General features: G+C 40.3%; 1 protein-coding gene across 2 annotated transcripts in view; it reads left to right on the forward strand.

Moving 5' to 3' along the window:
* SLC25A13 (solute carrier family 25 member 13) overlaps positions 1-18,506 on the forward strand; it is a 173,498-nt gene that overhangs the window by 143,313 nt on the left and 11,679 nt on the right. For both annotated transcript variants that reach the window (XM_033088547.1, XM_033088549.1), the window contains exons 14-15: positions 1,409-1,549; positions 17,723-17,861. In XM_033088547.1, the coding sequence (XP_032944438.1) occupies positions 1,409-1,549; positions 17,723-17,861 (280 nt within the window). The remainder of the gene's footprint in view (positions 1-1,408; positions 1,550-17,722; positions 17,862-18,506) is intronic.

Consider the following 18,506-nt stretch of genomic DNA (forward strand, 5'->3'; position numbering starts at 1 on the left):
AGCATAGAATCTCATTGCACAAACATACTCCAATTCATTTAATCCATTTCTTACCATTGGATATTTGCGTATTTCTAATTTTTATTTCCAGGTATTATAAACGACATTTCAAAGACCATCTGTGTACCTGGTTTTCAGTAGTACAGGCCATTTTGTGAGGGTGCATACATTAGTTAATAGGATCAAAGTATCTAGCAAGAAGTAGTTTTGTGTGATTTTTGACCCAAATTGAGCCTGTTGCTGTGATGGCATTTACTAAGCTGTAGAATGTCACTGCTATGTCTGTGGTCCAGTTTCGTGCAATCACTACATAGTGAAGATTCTGTGTCAATCTTAGTTCGAAAGATACAAAAATTTTAATATATTTGTGACAAGGAATAACAAGTTGAAGTACAGTAAGAAAGAATGTAATTGCTTATGATAAATATAGGCTTAGCTTCAAAATAGCTAGCTTAAAATTTCCCTTATAGTGCACTTGAAAGATTTCCACTGATGATCTCGGAGGTATGGCACCCAGCCATTGCTGGAATGAAATAACACACGTTGTTCAAAGTTTGGGCCATAATTGATTTAATGCATATTTTTACTACTTTGACATTTATCTTATATGAAAAGAGTATTTCTATACACAGTAATACATAAATAAAATTCTAATAATATTTAACTTCAGAAAATGGTGTTTGATGATCTACTCGAGTTTTTAAGAGAAATAAAAATAGCTTTCACCTAAGTTTACATGCTTTCTGTTAATTTTGAACTATTGACAGAATCACGAAGTCCATCATGGGAGAAGCTCTGTCTTTCCTGTGCTCTCCTACTCTGACAAGCAGATCTGGATCTCTTTAGTTGGATACTGTTTGATTTTCTTTTTCTTTTTTTTTTTTAATGAAAGTTTATTGGGGTGACAATTGTTAGTAAACTTACATAGACTTCAGGTGTACAATTCTGTGATGCATCACATTGTATGTTTGCCACCGAGAGTCAATTCTCTTTCCATCACCATATATTGGGTTTGATTTTCATTTTATTGCTGCCTTTGTATCCTCAGCTTTGAGCCCTAGGTGGCAGTTGATTGTGCTTCAGGGTATCTTTGGCATTTTAGTGTGAGGACATTGGTAAGGCCAACAGAAGTCTTTCTGCTTTTGGCAAAGTCGTCTCTAGTTTTGCCGTCTTTCAAGCTCTGCATGAAGGCGGTAGGGTCTCTTTACCCAAGATCTCCGAAGCAGTGACTGTATTTTGATTTAAACTCATAGTCTCTGTTTTAATCGATGGGACAAGGATTGAAACTACAGTCTCTTGAGAATAGGATACTCTGAGCTTCATTGAGGATAATCACTCATTTCTTCCTGAACCCAACCTTACCATTACCCTGCTTTGATACTAAATCTTTTCTTTTTCTCCTTTTTAGGCAGGAGGCTCCCAGGTGATTTTCACAAATCCTTTGGAAATTGTCAAGATCCGTTTGCAGGTGGCTGGGGAAATCACCACTGGTCCCCGAGTCAGTGCTCTTTCTGTCGTAAGGGACCTGGGGTTCTTTGGCATCTACAAGGTAACTTTCCCTTGGGTCATTTATTTGAGTGTATGCTCATCTACTAAACTAGTAACTGCTCACCAACATGAAATCAGTTCCTCGCGTTTCTACACCTGGAGTAGATGCTCTGCTGAAGCCCCTATTGTATCTTCATGCCATTTAGAAGGAGGTGCCCCTTCCTGCCACCTGCCAAAAAACCAGCCTTAGAAATCCACAAATCAGGGGTGACTGTGATGTGACTGGCGCCCTCTCGCCTTGTTCCATGCACAGCTCTTTGCAGCACCTCTGGCTGGAGCTTTATTTGGATTGGTTACGATACAAAAACCTGATTCTCAATGTTGTCCTCCGGGAAAGACAGATGCAGAGATCATAGGGCACCGTCGGAGGATGTGCTGAGCTCAGTTTAAGAAGAGGCCTACAATTTATTTTCTGATCCTGTACCTCCCAGCCTTATCCATATGTGTGCTTTGTCATCCTATTTGGAATCTTAACCCTTTTTCATTTAGAAAGTAGTTTTTCAGAATGATTACAAAACCAAACTTTTCAAAAATTCTTAAAATTTGTTATTCATGCTCCTCTACCAAGGAAGTTATAATGGAATATACTAGAATTAGCTTCTTATATGCCCGGCTCTAAGACTTTCTTAAACATAAGGTGTTCATCATCTTACAATGTGAACATTTTTAAAAAAATATTTCATGGCCAACTTGAATACGTAAACATTTAGGGATATAGGAGAAGTCAAATATCTACTTAAAATAGTTTTCGTTTATTTACACATAAATATGTAAAATCATATTATATAAAATTAATACTGTTTTTCCTAAACACAATATCAATAAGTACTCATATTCTCCATATGAATTTTGAATCAGTTTCTTGATTATCACTTAATCCACGTTTTGAATCAGCCATTTACATGGTTTTACAAGAGTACATGATTTTCATTTTTATCCCAAGCTGGCAAAATGAAGTACCTTTGCACTCTGGGTGCAGTATTTTCCTTGGAAGTTTTATCCCACGGACACATAGCATTAGGACAGACGTTTTCTTTTTTCCTACTCCCAGTTCACCCTGAATGGATATAACTGGTCCCATAATGTAACAACTTACCATATTGCTTTTTAAAGAGAACTTGAAATGCCTTGTTTTGACATTCAACACAGCATTTGTGAGATCCTACCCCCAGGATCTCCTCTCCTACATTTTCACCCTTTTCTTTTTAACTGAACGTTTGCAGGTGACTTTGGTAAACATCCAGTGTAGTCACTGAGGTTGTTTCAGGCAAATCTGCTTTTCCCAAATGGTGCTCTGTACTTCTCAAGGTCAAGTGATTGGAAGAGTACCCCATGATCTGAGATTTTGTAAGGATCAAATATTATGTGACATGCTTTTTTTCTGGGGTTAGTTTTAAGGTGGGGAGAACCTTGACTTATATGTAGGAATCTGTGGTGTTTTGGAATCAACATCTAATTTTTAAAAGCAGCTCTTAAAATGCTCACTCTGTGGTTGTGCAGTGGTCGCAATGTTCTAGCTATTTCATTGACCAATGATGCAAGCTGTAAGAAATAAACAGTATTGTCATGAGGGATCGTGTTGATCAATCGGAAGAAAAATCATCTGCTTTTCTAAATTCTGGGGCTCATGCAGACTAGAACACGATGTCGCAGCATGTCATTTTGACAAGATGCCAAGCAGTCTTTCAACAGGTTGTCTGGTACTAAACATTTAGGTACTTTTAGGTACTATGGCTATGGCTGCTATTGAAATGTCTAGATGGATAAAATGGTACAAACTTGTTTGCTACACAGAAACAGAGACTGTTAAACTACCTGCAAATGATATAAGACTGAGACTTAGTCCTTTTCATCTTCGTAGTATTTCATAATCTTAATCCCCTTTAACACCCCCTGGAAATCGCTGGTCTCCTGATTTTATAGTTCGGAGAATAGAAGCTGCCAACGATAGTATCTGAGCTGAAATTGAGGCTCAGAAGTGTCTTGTTTCCACTTTCGTGCTAAAATTGCTTTCCTGAAATGAGCAGGATTGCTCAAGTTTGAGCAAGAGACCTCTCCCATATAAAGTTAGTTTAATTACTAGCCTGGTGGTTTAATCTAGTTCAGAGGCATTCCACAGAGCTTGGTGCTGCTTTGGGTGCATTGGTAATTACCAAGTGAAGTCGCTAACACTTTGAGCTTCTGGAAACTTCTGTTCATTGCAAGAACGTGACCTGGGTGTCCCCTGCTTTCTTCTGGTCATTGGTGTCGTCGCTAAATTCACTGAGATCTGTGAACCTGGACTTCAGTCAGCAGAATTCACCTCTCTGTTCAGTGTGGTTGGTCTTTATTGCCTCCCTAGCTTACTCTCATTTATATTATCCCAGCTTCCAGCCTCAGGTTTGGTTTCCTGTGACTTTCTCTACTCCAAGATCACCCACCTTAAACCACCCCTTCATAGTCAGAAATCACTTTAGCAATTCAAGATCCATCCTTTTAGGGGCATCACAGCTTTAGCATTGCTGTGCAGTTTACTCTGTTTTTGATTCCGGATAGCACCTTTTAGTAATAAAGCTTTTCACTGTTTCTTGTCTTGCTTGAGTAGAAAAATGCAAGTGACCTGAAGTGACCTAATACTTTTAAATGCATCCCTCCACGTGGGTCTTTAAAAAGAGGACTGCTGTCCTAGTTTTAGTTGGGACAGGTAATCTTCTTCTCCTTCCCTGTGTCCTTTTGTTTGCTGTTGTTAACATAACAATGCCAGACCCAGGAGGGGGAGTAGTTGGCTCTGTCTTGTGTGTTTAGGCCTGCAGTGCTTAACCTCACCTAAATTGGACTTAACCTGGTGGTCTTCTATTTTTCTCCTGAATTGACTTGCAAAATACCCTACTATTCTGTAGCTTCCCAGTGGTAATTAGAATACTTGCTTTAGAAATACATTTACAACTGAAAAAAAAAAAGAAAACGTGGATGTGGTAAACATTTCACATTCCTGAGGTTAGAAATAGTTTAGAACAGATATAGTGAACCCTGTAAACAAAGACCCCTCTTTTGGTAACATTTAGAAATGTCTGAAAGAAAGTAAAATTCTCTCTTTACCCCTTACCGCTTCATTCTCTCTTCAAAGGATAACCACTACATGTTTTTTTAATATATTTTTAAGAAAAGAAAAACTTTCTACTAAGATCAATATTTATCTCTCTCCTCTCCCTTTCCTTTCTTTCTCTCTGTATATCACGAATTGTACCCATATCAATATCTTGTTTTAACAAAAATAGAATCTTTCTAAGCACACAATATATCTTAAAGCTCTTTCCTCATTTTAATAGCTGTGATAAATTTTTTTTTAATTTTTTTAAGCAGTTGACTACTGATGGGTATTTATATTGTTTGTAGTTGGGGATATGACAAGCAATGACAGGGTGAACATCCCTGCATATGTTGTGACATACTTTTGTGAGTATACACCAATGGTAAATTCCTACTAATGAAGTTGTTAGGTCAAGGGGCATGTGCATTTTTTTAGTGTTAATAGAATTTTGTTAAATTACACCAGTTTATCAATTTTATCTTGGTAACATATAAGTACTTACGACTAATGTCTTGATGTAGCAGCTTTAAACAATATCTCTTTTTATAAGCTCATAGCCCCACATGAAGAAAACAACTGTGGAGTCAATACTTTGAGGACATGGTGCCATGCTAATTTTCTAACACCAAGGCACATTGTATGGTTTTACCACCACCACAGTGGTAGTTCTCACCCTTCTTCTCCCACATTTGACTTTCATCTGGATCTCTGGGAAAGCCTCCTCATGGGGTTTCTTTATTTTGACTTTTGACTCTCCCAAATCTTGTTTTGTTCCCACAGCAGCCAGATTGATTGATCTATTTAAAATGTAAATCAGATTAATTTAGTCACTCAATACACTTCTATTGAGAGCTGCCTGTGTGCCCTGTTCTAGCCATTTAGGATATGGCTGTGAAGTCTAAGTCCCTGCTCACAGTTTGGTGGGTAGAAAAAACCAACCATCAAAAAAAAAAAAAAAATACATGACATCAGGTGGTGTTAAAAAAAAAACCTTGAAGAAGAAGAAAGGCTAGGTCGGGTGAGGGTATGGAGAAGGGCCAAGGCAGGATGGAATTGGAAGGGGTACATTTCAGTGGGTTGGTCCGGGAAGACCTCTCCGGTCAGATGATATTTGAGCAGAAACCAAAGGAAATGAGAAATTAGTGTGCCCCTACAGAAACTGTGTCTCCCTGGTGAGAAACCATCCAGCAGCTTCCTGCTGCACTCAGAACAGAACCCCAAGTCCTTCACTGCTGGCCCTGTCCCCTGCACCCCCCATTTTGTACCACCTTATGCTCTGCTGGATACACTGGCTGCCTCTCCTTTCTTCAGATACTCCAAGCTCATTCCCTCTTGCTTTTCAGTCTGTCTAAAGTCTCTTCCCCTCACGTCTTAGCTCCACAGATGCCTGCTTACAAAGACAACCATGTCCTCACTGTCATATCCCCTCTTCCCATTCTTTACCTACCATGTTTCCCCGAAAATAAGACCTAGCTAGGCCATCAGCTCTAATGCGTCTTTTGGAGCAAAAATTAATATGAGACCCGGTATTATATTATTGTATTATATTATATTATACCCAGTCTTATATTAAAATAAGACCTGGTATATTATATTAATATCATATTATATTATATTATATTATATTATATTATATTATATTATATTATATTATATAAAACCCAGTCTTATATTATATTAAAATAAGACCGGGTCTTATATTAAGTTTTGCTCCAAAAGACTCATTAGAGCTGATGGTCTGGCTAGGTCTTATTTTTGGAGAAACACGGTAGCACCCATCACCATCCAATACTTTTCTCTCCGTGTGTATATCTCCCTTATCTAGAGTGTATTTTGATACTAGAGACCTGTCTTGTTCACACTGTTTGTTACAGTTTCTGGCACATAATTAGACATTTGATACGTATTTGTTGAGCCAGTGAATAGTGAGCAAAAGCCACATCTTCCCAATCTATACACAAGACTATTAGAGCAAAGAAAGTGAGGGCATTGACAAGTAATGATCAAAGAAGACCACGGTATTGGAAGTCAACTGTAAAGAAAGGAGCTAATTGTATGACAGATTACTTTTCCAGTTTCAGAGGCATCTACTAACTTACCCAGCAAGCTCTGCCCCGGGATCTGGGGATACGAAAAAACTCCGTAACGCATGGTTTTTATAAGGCGTTTATCATCTCATGGGGGCAGTCAGACAAGTAGACATACCCTTGGAATACAACACAGGTGTGGCTGAGAAGGGCTGTCAGAGGGGGGTGCAGAGGGTGCTCAGGGCTGTGGAGCTGACTCATAGCAAGAAGACCAGGGGGGCTTTCTGAAGGGAGATGGCAGTCAACCAGGTGGGAGACAAAGACACATGGCATGATCAGCTTGGTGTTTGGGAAAGGATAATTCAGCTTCAGAATGGAGAATGGCCTGCGGGAGAGCAGGACTGAAGGCCGGGAGGCCACTTAGGAGGATTTGTGCTGGGAATGGGCGGAGAGGAGAGATGGCATTGACCTATGCTTGGCCCAGGATGGTGGGATGCAGAGGCGGGATACACTTGAAGGGTGTTTGAGAGTTAGTCTCGCAACGTCTTGAAAGGTGATTAAAAGGTGAAAAGGAAGATTGGAAGAGGAATCTCATATTTCTGGTGGATGATACTACTTTAAATTTTAGATTTCATAATATTTGAGAAGCTGCACGAAACACGAAAAGACGTTCTGTCTGACGTTGCCTTTATAATTGAGGAATAGAAGCCTCGCAGTCGTGTGAGATTTAACTGGGTGACTTAGGTAGGCCAGGGCAGGGCTGAGACCGAGACTGTCTCCTGACTCCCTGTACAGTGTTTTTTTCTTATTCTACCAATGTTGAATGAAGGAGTAGGGCCTTGTAGGATGGGGACTATAGATGCTCTTTAAAGGGTTGTCCACATGCCTGGAGCTATGAGAGTGGGTAAGGTCTCCAAGCTGATGCGGCACCAATGAGAGAACTCAGAGACCACCCACATTTCGGTGGCAGGAAGAAGTATAGGTGGAGAAAAAGCAGAAGGAGTTGTCAGGTGGAGAACTGGAATGAACAGTGTGTGGGAGCTAGTAGAGGGATGAGATAGAGTGGGGACAGGGAGACATGAGTGGTATTAAATGCTGCAGAGATCAAGGGGGATAAAGGCCAAGAAAAAGTCTTTGAACTTAAAGATGGGAGTCAGTGATTATTTTTAAGAAATCAATTTAAGTAAGATGGCAGAAATAGAAACCTTATGAGAAAATATTAGCAGGCACAAACCACTATCTTTTACTGTGAAAGAAAAAAAAGAAAAGAGTACAGCAACTGGAAGAAAAGGTAGAGTCACGCAGTAATGGTATTGGGGCAAGGAGCTTGAGAGATTTATTGATTCTTTTAATTTTGTTGGGAGAACCATGCCTGTCTGTATACAGAGCAGAAAAAGAGTCACTGAAGATGGAAGGATTTGAAGCATCTGAAGCTAGCAAGATCGAATATGGTGCTAGCACTTTCAGGACGGACTTAGAAACAAGAGTCCTGGCTTTCCATTTAATTCTTTTTTTTTTTTTTTTTTTAATTTTTATTGGGGAACGTTGGGGAACAGTGTGTTTCTCCAGGGCCCATCAGCTCCAAGTCATTGTCCTTCAATCTAATTGTGGAGGGTGCAGCTCAGCTCCAAGTCCAGTCGCCGTTTTCAATCTTTAGTTGCAGGAGGTGCAGCCCACCATCCCACGTGAGAATTGAACTGGCAACCTTGCTGTTGAGAGTTCTTGCTCTAACCAACTGAGCCATCCAGCTGCCCCTCCATTTAATTCTTACCATATACAGCCTATGAGACAGATAGTTTTGTTGTTTTGTTTTGTTTTGTTTTGTTTTAGCTCCAAGTGACACCTCCAAGGAAAGGAAGGCTTGATGGGTTTAAGTAATTTGTCTAAGGTCACATACCTTGTAAGTAATTGGGAGCTATCACATAAAGATATGTTGAGCTAGATAGGAGAGAGCACATACATGCCTGATAATTCAGGGAAGTTTAAAACCAAAGTTATATGCTAAGCATTGACATTGAGCGGTTGGCAGGTTTGGTGTCATTGTTGACAGTGAACGTGTTAGGGAAATGGAGATGAAAAGAATCGAGATGACATTAGACGCCATGAATATGTGATAGCTTAGTCCAGGTAGTTACTGTTTAGCCTAATTGCTTGTAGTACCCAGTGCTATTTTTAAATGTTAGATATTATAAGAAAATAACTCAATTTTGCTTTTTTTTTTTTTTTTAGAATAAGGACATGTTACATTACCTCTTATGTCAACTCTTTAAATTATAGAAATTAAACATTTTTTATCCATTGAGAGGCAGTAAGGCCCTTCTGTTTTCCTAACTCTTAACATTAGCCGGAGTAGCAGAGCAGACCACAGATGCTATGCAGAGCAGCGTCAAAACCGGATGGGTGGGCCGTGTCGCCACTCCAAATTCTGTCTGTGTGTGATCATTACAAAATAACTTTGTGCCTTCCTGATAGCTTTGTCAAAAACATCTGCCATAAAATGACCATTTTGGACATTTTATCTTATTAAAAGGCAGAATTTTAGAAATTAAGGAGTATATCAAGTACCTCAAGGGTCCAGGTTTTGTATCTAGTATGGTATGAACCTGTGATAAATATCGGAAGTCATGTGATATTGTCCGTAGTATTCTGCTTAAAGGTTATATTAAAAGAAAAACGGGGGGTCAGGGGGAGGAAAGGACTTTTTTTTTTTTTTTTAATCTTTCTGCCCCTATGTTTCAAATGCATCATCTGCAGAAAAAAGATAGTACTAGTACCTGTATATTCATAGGACTGTTGTGGGGCTTACTAAAATAATGCATGTAAAGGACGTAGGATAGAACTTAGCACATAATATGCATGATGTGTCAGTTACTGATTTTAAATTATAGGATGTCAACTAATGGATTCATGTAGAAATACCTCGCTGCTAGCACTCAGCCCCACTCCTAGGTCGTTTCTGATGCTGTGTGGTCAAAAGCCCCTTCAGGTCAGGCATTCTACTTTGGATTTGGGAAGGAGAACATCTTGAAAAATAATGTTTTCGTAAAACAATGCCCCAAGAGTTGAGTATGCGGAAGGGGCTAGAAAAGGTTCTTTAAAAATTTAGAAAATGGTTAATATTTTTTGTTGGTGGTGGTGGTGGTCATTCTTCCATTGATTCATCAAATATTTGTTGAGGGTTAAGTCTAGTAGGTGCGAGAGTTACAAACGTGAGTACCGTATCATTGCCCTCAAATTGATGGGTGTTGAGGATGGTGAGAGACTATCACCACATATTCTGGCGCCATACATTAAAAATTAATTGTAATAGGCAGTATAGTTTTGAGAAGAAAATTCGGATATAAAAGAGTATGTAACAATAAAGCATTCGTTTCCTAGCCCCGTGTTGCAGATATCCTACCTTTCCAGAGGCCAACATTTTTATCAAGCGAGTGTTCTGTTTTCTTGGTTTGTTTCTTTTGCTTTTGTTTTTTGCTAAGTGCTTGAGCCATTAGTTTGAACACAACATTTTTCTACTTTAACTTGTGTAAACTTGTGTAATATGCTGTCCTTCGTGTTTAAAAGTATTGAAAATGCTGCCACTAATCTACTGTTCTTAGTGCTCTGAATATATTGCCCAGATATGACAGATATATTTCTACTAATCTATCCTGACGTTTCTCTGGTTTCTAATTGTGACCAAGGTCCACATTCAAAAGGTGGCCAGTTTAAGAAATGTTTTTTGACTATGAAGTTAAGGAGATATGTCTTGTGACAGCCAGAGAGTCCCATGTGGGGTGTGATCAATTTAGCAAACAAGTATAAGCTTATTTGATAGGATTAGGTCTTCCACCAAATAGAAGGTTGGCGCCTCGCCTGATAAATGGAGAACTCTACCGTGATTCAGGTATGAAAGCACGTAGGAGTCACACCCCAGATGCTAGTTGTTTAAAGACTATATTAGCTACTTCTATTTTCTGTTCCAACAGGACAGTGTGCTTTTCACTGATAGCAGTAGTTACCTTTATACCATCACCCTTTATTAAAAATCCTTGTGCTAGGCATTGTATTAGGTACTTTATATTAATCATTGGGTTTAAATTCTTACGTCGATACAAATGTTACATTTTAGAGATGAGGAATTGGAGGGACAGAGATTTTAAGAATTTTACCCACCATCAGAAAGCTAAGTGGCAGAGCAATAATTTGAGCCCGGGTCTCTTGACTCCAAGGCCTATTTTTGCTCCTACAGTCCTGCTGTTGACGTGGAGTGGCAGAATTTAGATAGAGATTGGTATTTCAGATGATACCTTTGGACTACTTCTTTGAATGCAGTCTGCTTCTTCTCTGAAAGGTCATCCTCTTCAAGAAGAATTGCACACAGGAAGGTGAAACACGAAGGCAGTACCCAGCTCAGCTAACCCATCAGCCGTAGTGGTGAATGTTGCAGAGAAATGACCTTCATTGATTGTGTTGAAGGAGATTGGAATAAAAAGCTTTTTTCTTTCTCCCTGGACTTTGAGATCTCCACTGAGGAGAAAAGGGAAAAAAGAATTCTGTCAGGGGCATTGCCTGCATAATATTGCACATTTTGAAAGAAACTTGTCAAGAGAAGGAGTCGCGGAAGCCAGCTTGAGCATCTACTCAACAAGGCATTAAGTTCTCTTTATAGGGTTTCTGGCCATTGGCCAATGAGCATTGTTGATGGCAAAGCTGCATACACTAGTAGAACAGTAGAGAATTAGAATTGACACAGGAGTGGCGTTTCCTACCAAAAAACCTTGAGTTGCTAAGATGCTTTTGATAGAATTGTGATGAAATTAAGGAAAAACCAATATCCTAAAAGTCCCAGACTAAATAGTAGGCATTGATATTTTATATTCACATTGAAGTCATTTCAGTGTCACTGGTATCGAGCCTCCAGTTGTTGGCTGGTTTGTTTTTAACACCAATGACACAATCACGTAACAAACAGGTCTTGGCACCAGTGATACTTCTCAGCAAGACACTGAAACGCTCCCTGTTCAATCCCCAGCCACGTGGCCCTACCTGTCCCTTGACTGGGCAGGAGAGGTGCTGCCAGGCTGTGTATACAAGGGTTAACTTGCTTGGGAGAAACCAAGAGGAATGCTAAGGGATCAAGACATGACATGCTGCCCATTGTTTGTAGCTCCAGGATCAAAATATACAATTATACATGCCAAATAAATTCTAAACCTGTAAGTTAGGAAAAGAGGGGTGGCTCTGCCTACAGGTGCCAGAAGCATTAAATAACATTCTCAGACAAGGTGCACCACTGTTGTCTTGAAGGCTGCAGGGTCCCCCAGTCTGGCATTTTCCCCCATGCTAGACAATGTGCATTCACTGCAGGAGTCTCTGTTAAGCCTCCGTCTCCCAGACCTGCTGGCTCCTGGGGCCCGGCCCTGACACAGAGGTGCCTTTGTGAGTGTAATTACCTTCCCCTGTATTAGAAATCATCTGTTTAGAGCTGTGTTTGCAGGTACAGCTAGAATAAGCAGGAATTAGCATGCGAAAAGACCTGCCCTGGCCCTGACTTCTTTATCAGCAACCATCCTTCAGGACTGGTTTTTTTTTTTATCCCCCCTTAAATCTATTGGGCAGGTGTGATACCAGCTGAGATGAAGAATTTTAAAAGAAGGAAAAAAGACGTTGGAGATGTGTGTGTGTGTGTGTGTGTGTGTAAGATATGATTCCTGTTGTGTTACATCTTTTGACAGTTTCATGCCAAACAGAGTTGCCAGAGTAAATTTGAGTGGATGAGTCCAGCAACTTATGAATTGATTAAAGCTCCCTTGGGCTTTCAACACAGTGTCCACATCCAAAAAACCATGAGAAGCAAAATAAATAATTCCTTTGCCATGGTGATCCTGTGGCCAGCGTCTCCAAGCCTGTCTAATTGGCTTGTGTCGATCGTGGACTATTAACTTGAAGTTAAGTGAGGCCTACCCTTAAAGAAGATTTCCTAGACCTTAAATAGAATGATGACAGAGAGACTTCAGAATGATACAGAATTGGAATGGAGCCAGAGTCGATAATTAAAGTAGATCTCAGTTTTGATTCTAGTTTATTTACATATAGGTCTCCCCTGAGATGCCTTTTATTGTTCCTGTCTGTTATTAGTGGGCCTTTTATTAAAAAGGAAAAAAACACCAGTAATTTCCCCTCTTTGGAGAAAGAGTGCTTTAATGAATAGTAAGAGATTAGATGATTGCATTTTGCATTTATTAATTTCCCCCAAGTGATTTTACTGTGTACCAAGGCAATTCAGGGCTAACCAGAGAGTGTCGGCGACAGGGCTGCTTAGAGAACCAGTGAGAAAGGCAGGAAAATGTGGGGAGTTTTGTTATGGGACGAGAACATTCAAAGATTTATTTTAGGTGGCACACATTTTGTAACGTATTAATTTTTTAATGGCCAAAGTAATTATTTTGGTGTTGCTGACGCAGGCTCTTGGGCCACACAGAATGTTTCCCTTTATTATGAAGTTGCCTGTTCGGAATGGCTGATCACCTAGTAAAAATTATACATGAGTCCCGTACAATTCAAGTCAAACAGGTTTATATTTTGATGTAGGCCTGGAGAATGGGTGTTCACCACAAAGTGAAGGATTTATCAAGGAATCTGGGAGAGAAACATTCTCACTGTTGGAACTTTAAAAGCCTTTTTCACATCCTGCTTCCTTTTTCATTGTGTGGGAGCAACAGGTCAGGTATTGCCTGGGGCAGCCTTACAAATTGGCACCTGCCTTTGTGCCTTAGACCTGAAGGAAGTGGTAAGGAAAGGAGGCCAGGGAAATTTAATAAGTCTGTGCCTTTTTCTCCAGCCTTCTGCAAAGTTAGCTTTCCTTGGAAATTGGGCTTTGATGCCTGGTGTGTGAGAGAGGCTTGAGGCACCTCATGACTCCGGAGAGTGTGATTTGCTGCGTGGAGATGACTGAGCAGGTGCTGGGCTGTGGGAGGATGCAGGCACCGGAAGAGACAGGGAGACACGCACCTCCTTGTCCCGACCGCCCCTTACGTTTATACACTATACGTGGGACTCTCACAGTTATTACCTCATTTATTCCTAAACCCCTGCTCCCTCCTCTCAACCCTACAAGAAGGTAGCCTTTGGTTGGTACGTTTGGTAAGTAAGGAAGATTCAGAGCTCGATTTCTCCCAGTGCTCATCACGCAGCTATGCAGAGATAGAGAGGAGGGTTGTACCAGAGGTTCTTCATACCTGGATCAGTGGAAATTTGAGTTTTTAAGTGTTTTAACTTGCTGGCTTCTGTGGAGAAGAGAGCGTGGCTGTTCACTTGTTATCTTTCTGCCTTGACTTTTCCTTTTTCTCATATAGTCAGAAACCTAAGACTTATTACACAGTCTTGACATTTGCCGTAGTATGGGTAAATTACTTGATTTTTATTATGCATCGTCTGATCCCTGGTAGGAAGACTACAACATATTCCTATCCAGTTTCCTTTCATGTTTCGCAGTGAGTGCAGCTCCACCTTTTCCTTAGATTTGTTCTTTTTTATTTGTTTGTTCTCTTGTGTTTTGATTATGGCATTTTTCTTCTCAGTCGTCTGGAGCTGTTTTCAAACATCTCTTAAAGCACATCACACACACCCCTCTCTAGGCACGTGTTCTCACACTGACACGTGAACGATTATCATGAGTTCAGGAAAAGGGAGAGAGTTCCTTCTTGGGAAGACCCAGTTGCTTCTTCATGTGGCCTTACTCTTTTTGTGTCACAAGGATGTTTGTAATTTCAGATCACATCTTCTCATGGCCTTCTGATCGTATGGAAGCCACATCGCATAAGAGAGGATAATTACTGTCTTTCTCGCCTCCTTTTTCTCTTAATGTTAACATTCTAGTACAAAATTATCCACTACTTCCTCCTAAGCTCTGTTGTATCCCCAGTAAATTATATATATCTTTGTTTGAAAAACAAAAGGCTTGGTTTTGGTTTCTAGTATAGTTTTCCAAGAAATGAGTTAGTTTTCCTTGCAGAAACCTGACAGCGTATTCCGAAGCCTCTCATTTCTCGTTTCAGTTGTGGTTTTTTTCTGTGTGAATTGGCAAAGCCAAATCACTGTCACCAGAAACATGTCTTAGGCCCCAACTGACAGCCTAAGATTTTGCTAAGTGTTTTCTAAATTAAATCAGACAGTAGTAGTTCCTGGCCCCTGGTTGCTTACAGTCTGAAATCGGCAATACTGACGTAGGCAGATAGAAGAGCATGAAGAAAACTCAGGACCGCATTGAGAAAAGTGTAGACAAGGTGGAGCCGTGTGGAATCCACTCCCTGCCTATCGTCTCGGTAAAGGAGCCTCAGTGGAAAGGGTGGTACTTGGGTTTACATGAATGAAGAGGTGGTATTTAAGAGGTTGATGTTCCCAGCGTAGCAATCATCAAAGAAGATGCAGAGTGATAGCTGTGCCTTGATTGATCAGATGAATGGGGGCATTGAGTAGCTTTACCTGAGAGGAATCAAGCTGACCGAGGCGAGGGAAGTGGGAAAGTTAAGTCATTACCACGCTGTGAGAATTACCAGGCCTCACCTACAGGACAGCCAAGATCAGAGATGGCAAAAGAGTTTTCGAAATAACAAATAGAAAGGAAATTTAGACAATATGGCTAAGAAATGAAGGTGTTAGACCATACTGCCCACCCCCCCCAACACACACACACACACCCCCCAAAAAACCAACCATATACCATGAATTTTAGGAGAAGAAAAGGTGTAACTCAGAGCCACAGAAGCATGGTCCCAACTATGGAATGGTTGTTAATATCACTGTTGAAGGAAATGCTCCAAAACGTATATAGTAGTTGTAGTGGTTATTCAGATTGGTGAAAATCAAGAGCAATTTAAATTTTCAATACTTTTCTGTATTGTCTATCATAAACACTTAATGTTTTATAACCAGGGGGAAAAAAACATTTTAAAGAGGAAGTATTACCAGCAAAAAAATGAGCAGAGCATACAGACTGAAGTTTAGCTTAAACATCTGAAGATGTGGGTGATGAGGTTAAAAGTAAAAACGGATTTAGTAAGAAGCAAGATTTGTTGGTGAAGGAATTAAATCAGCCTTAAAAATTACTCCAAAGTGATTTATTTGGACAGTCGGTAACGTGGCAATGTTTTTTGCTATACTTAGGAGAAACCGACATGAAGAAGATTTAATTGATCTTAATTTGAGTTGGTACTTGGTATCGAATATGGATATTGCCTGGACAGAGTCCATATGTGGGCAAATGGCTGGCCAAACTCAACTGGAAAGTTTGGAGGCAACCTAAGGAAAAGGAAGTAAAAGTAGAGAAACAAATGGAAGATAGTGTTACCCTTACATGTAACTACCTGCATTATATATGACTTTTTAAAAAACAATCATAAGGAATAGATTGGATGCCACACATGGACACTGGAGTTAGACTGTACTTTTCCCCCTTGAAAAGCTGAGAGGGGGAGGAAGAACTGGAGCGTCCTGAGTTTGGGACCTGCCTCTGGACCTGAGCAAGCCAACAGCATGGCGCTTACTAAGCATGCAGTTAACCGGTTAACTGTCCTGGGCATCCATTTGTTCGCATAGAAAATGAGGGACTTGGGTGCGGTGGCTTTTGTGGTTCCTCTTCTCAGTCAGGCATGTAACAATTTGGGGTAGACAAGATACAGAAGTGTGGGCAGGTTGGCAGTACATGATGTGGCTCTCGCCTTCTCTTGAAATATCTGTACTCACAGTGGACAGAGGCGTCGGAACACATCCCTGGGTGAGCTGACTGAGGAACAGGCAACATGACAGGATCCAGATCTCAAGCTTTTATTCTGGTTGGAAGGATGGGCCAAACTAGGAAGAAGTTTAATAGGATTAAACATAAAGTCCTCCTTATGTTACTTCTTTAAGGCAACGAATTAAGTTACAGGAGACCTAGGTTAATAGCAGTTCCTATGGAAAGGACTCAGGCTTTTGTTACTCACAAACTCAGTTTGAGTCAGGAGTGTAAAGAGGGTGTCAGAAAAGCAAAGGTTACAGTAACTGGTGTGTAGTGTTAAGGAAGTTTGACAGATTGGAGCCTAGCATCAGTCAAAAAAAAACCCAAACTCCAACATCACTGGCCCTCAATAAATGTCACTGGGTGTGGCTACATCTGTTGAATCTGGATGGATTCATTGTTTTCTCTGAAAAAGCTCTGCATTTGGTGGAAATTTTTGGGTGTAAGAAATATGTAAAAGAAATGGTATTAAATCATTAAGTGTCGAAAAGGGGTGACTTCCTTCCCATTCAGCCTTCCCAAAACACAATACATGTCCTGTGGTTTTCATTAGTTGATTAACTGTTTCATCATGGTTCTGGGCATGCGTCAATTCTCAAGGCCTCCCCTTGGAGGCACCAGAAATTACCTGATGCAGATACTGCTCTAGTTGTTAATTGTTCTACATACAGCTCTTAAATGTGTAGGAATTATTGCAAATATTGTAAGGCTTTAGAGCAGGCATTTATCAATGTTCCATAAATCCTGGGCAGTGGGGTTAAGTATGTGAATAAATTAGGGGACCCATGAACCCCTAGGAAAGGTATATAATTTTTTACGTATGTGTCACTTTTGTCTGGGAAAAGGTCCAACGCTTTCATCAGAGTCTCAAACAATTCAAAAACAAATCCCTTCCCCCACCACCTATGTAATTTGTCTGCTTCCTAGTGTGTAAACGGAGAGGCACCTTGCTTGTTGCTGACCATCTTCTGAGAACAGATCCTCCTTGAAATGCCAGTGACCTGCCATCAGTAGGGATTTTAAAGGACATTGCAGGCAACGTAACAAAACCGTTTTAATTGAAATCTTACCATTAGAATAAATGAGAATTACCCCCTCATCCTGACCCACACAATAAAATTAGTTTTCGTTTTGAAAAGAAAATTCAGATTTATTACTTGCAGAATTTGGGTAATTTTTTTTTCCCCCTTTCTCTTTTAACTTGGGAGTACAATTCAGTCTTCTCCAGGAATATTTTGTTCTGAGGTAAGTTCCAAAGAAGCTTGATCTTCTCAATGGGATATGTGTTTCATGTGGTTTTTCTTTTCAAATGGACAGGGTGCCAAAGCATGCTTTCTGCGGGACATTCCTTTCTCGGCCATCTACTTCCCCTGCTATGCTCATGTGAAGGCTTCCTTTGCAAATGAAGATGGGCAGGTTAGCCCTGGAAGCCTGCTCTTAGCTGGCGCCGTAGCTGGTGAGTGTCCCTCGCAGAGCTCTGTTACCACCCCCACCCCCACGCCCCGCATGAGAGTTTTCGCTGATAGTTCTGACGGCACATACGAGATGGCCATAGATGGCGTTGAAGGGCTACTGAAAAGAAAGGGAAAGAAATTAATCTTCCTGCTGGCAAAGTAGACTATTCGTTTAATTTCGTAACTCCAGAAAAGTCTCAGTAAAAATTGGTGCACTTGCGGGTATTGTTGGATTCCAGTTCAAGTTCCATACCAATCCATAGTTTAACTTCATAGGATGAGAACTATTAAGTGAAAAGTATTAAAAATCTGTAATGCCTGTGCCTTCATGGTGTCTAAGGAAAATAGTGTATAAAAGCTTGTCCAGAATTGAAGCGATAATTATTATCATTTAGAGCAGGGGTGTCAAAACTGCGGCCCGCGGGCCAATCCATTGTTAATTGGCCCGCAGCAAATTCCAAAAATATATTTCGTTTACTTAAATAAACCAGGTGAGGCAATACGTACTTCACCTCGAGTGAGTGGCCCGGCTGTTTGTGTATTTTACCGCATATGGCCCTGGGTGAAAAACGTTGAAAAAAGTTTGGACACCCCTGCTTTAGAGAAAAGAAATATAGAACAACCGAAAATAACTTGGTCCTTATTAG

Source organism: Rhinolophus ferrumequinum, chromosome 20 (assembly GCF_004115265.2).
Source record: "Rhinolophus ferrumequinum isolate MPI-CBG mRhiFer1 chromosome 20, mRhiFer1_v1.p, whole genome shotgun sequence".
In the NCBI taxonomy this organism is placed as follows: domain Eukaryota; kingdom Metazoa; phylum Chordata; class Mammalia; order Chiroptera; family Rhinolophidae; genus Rhinolophus; species Rhinolophus ferrumequinum.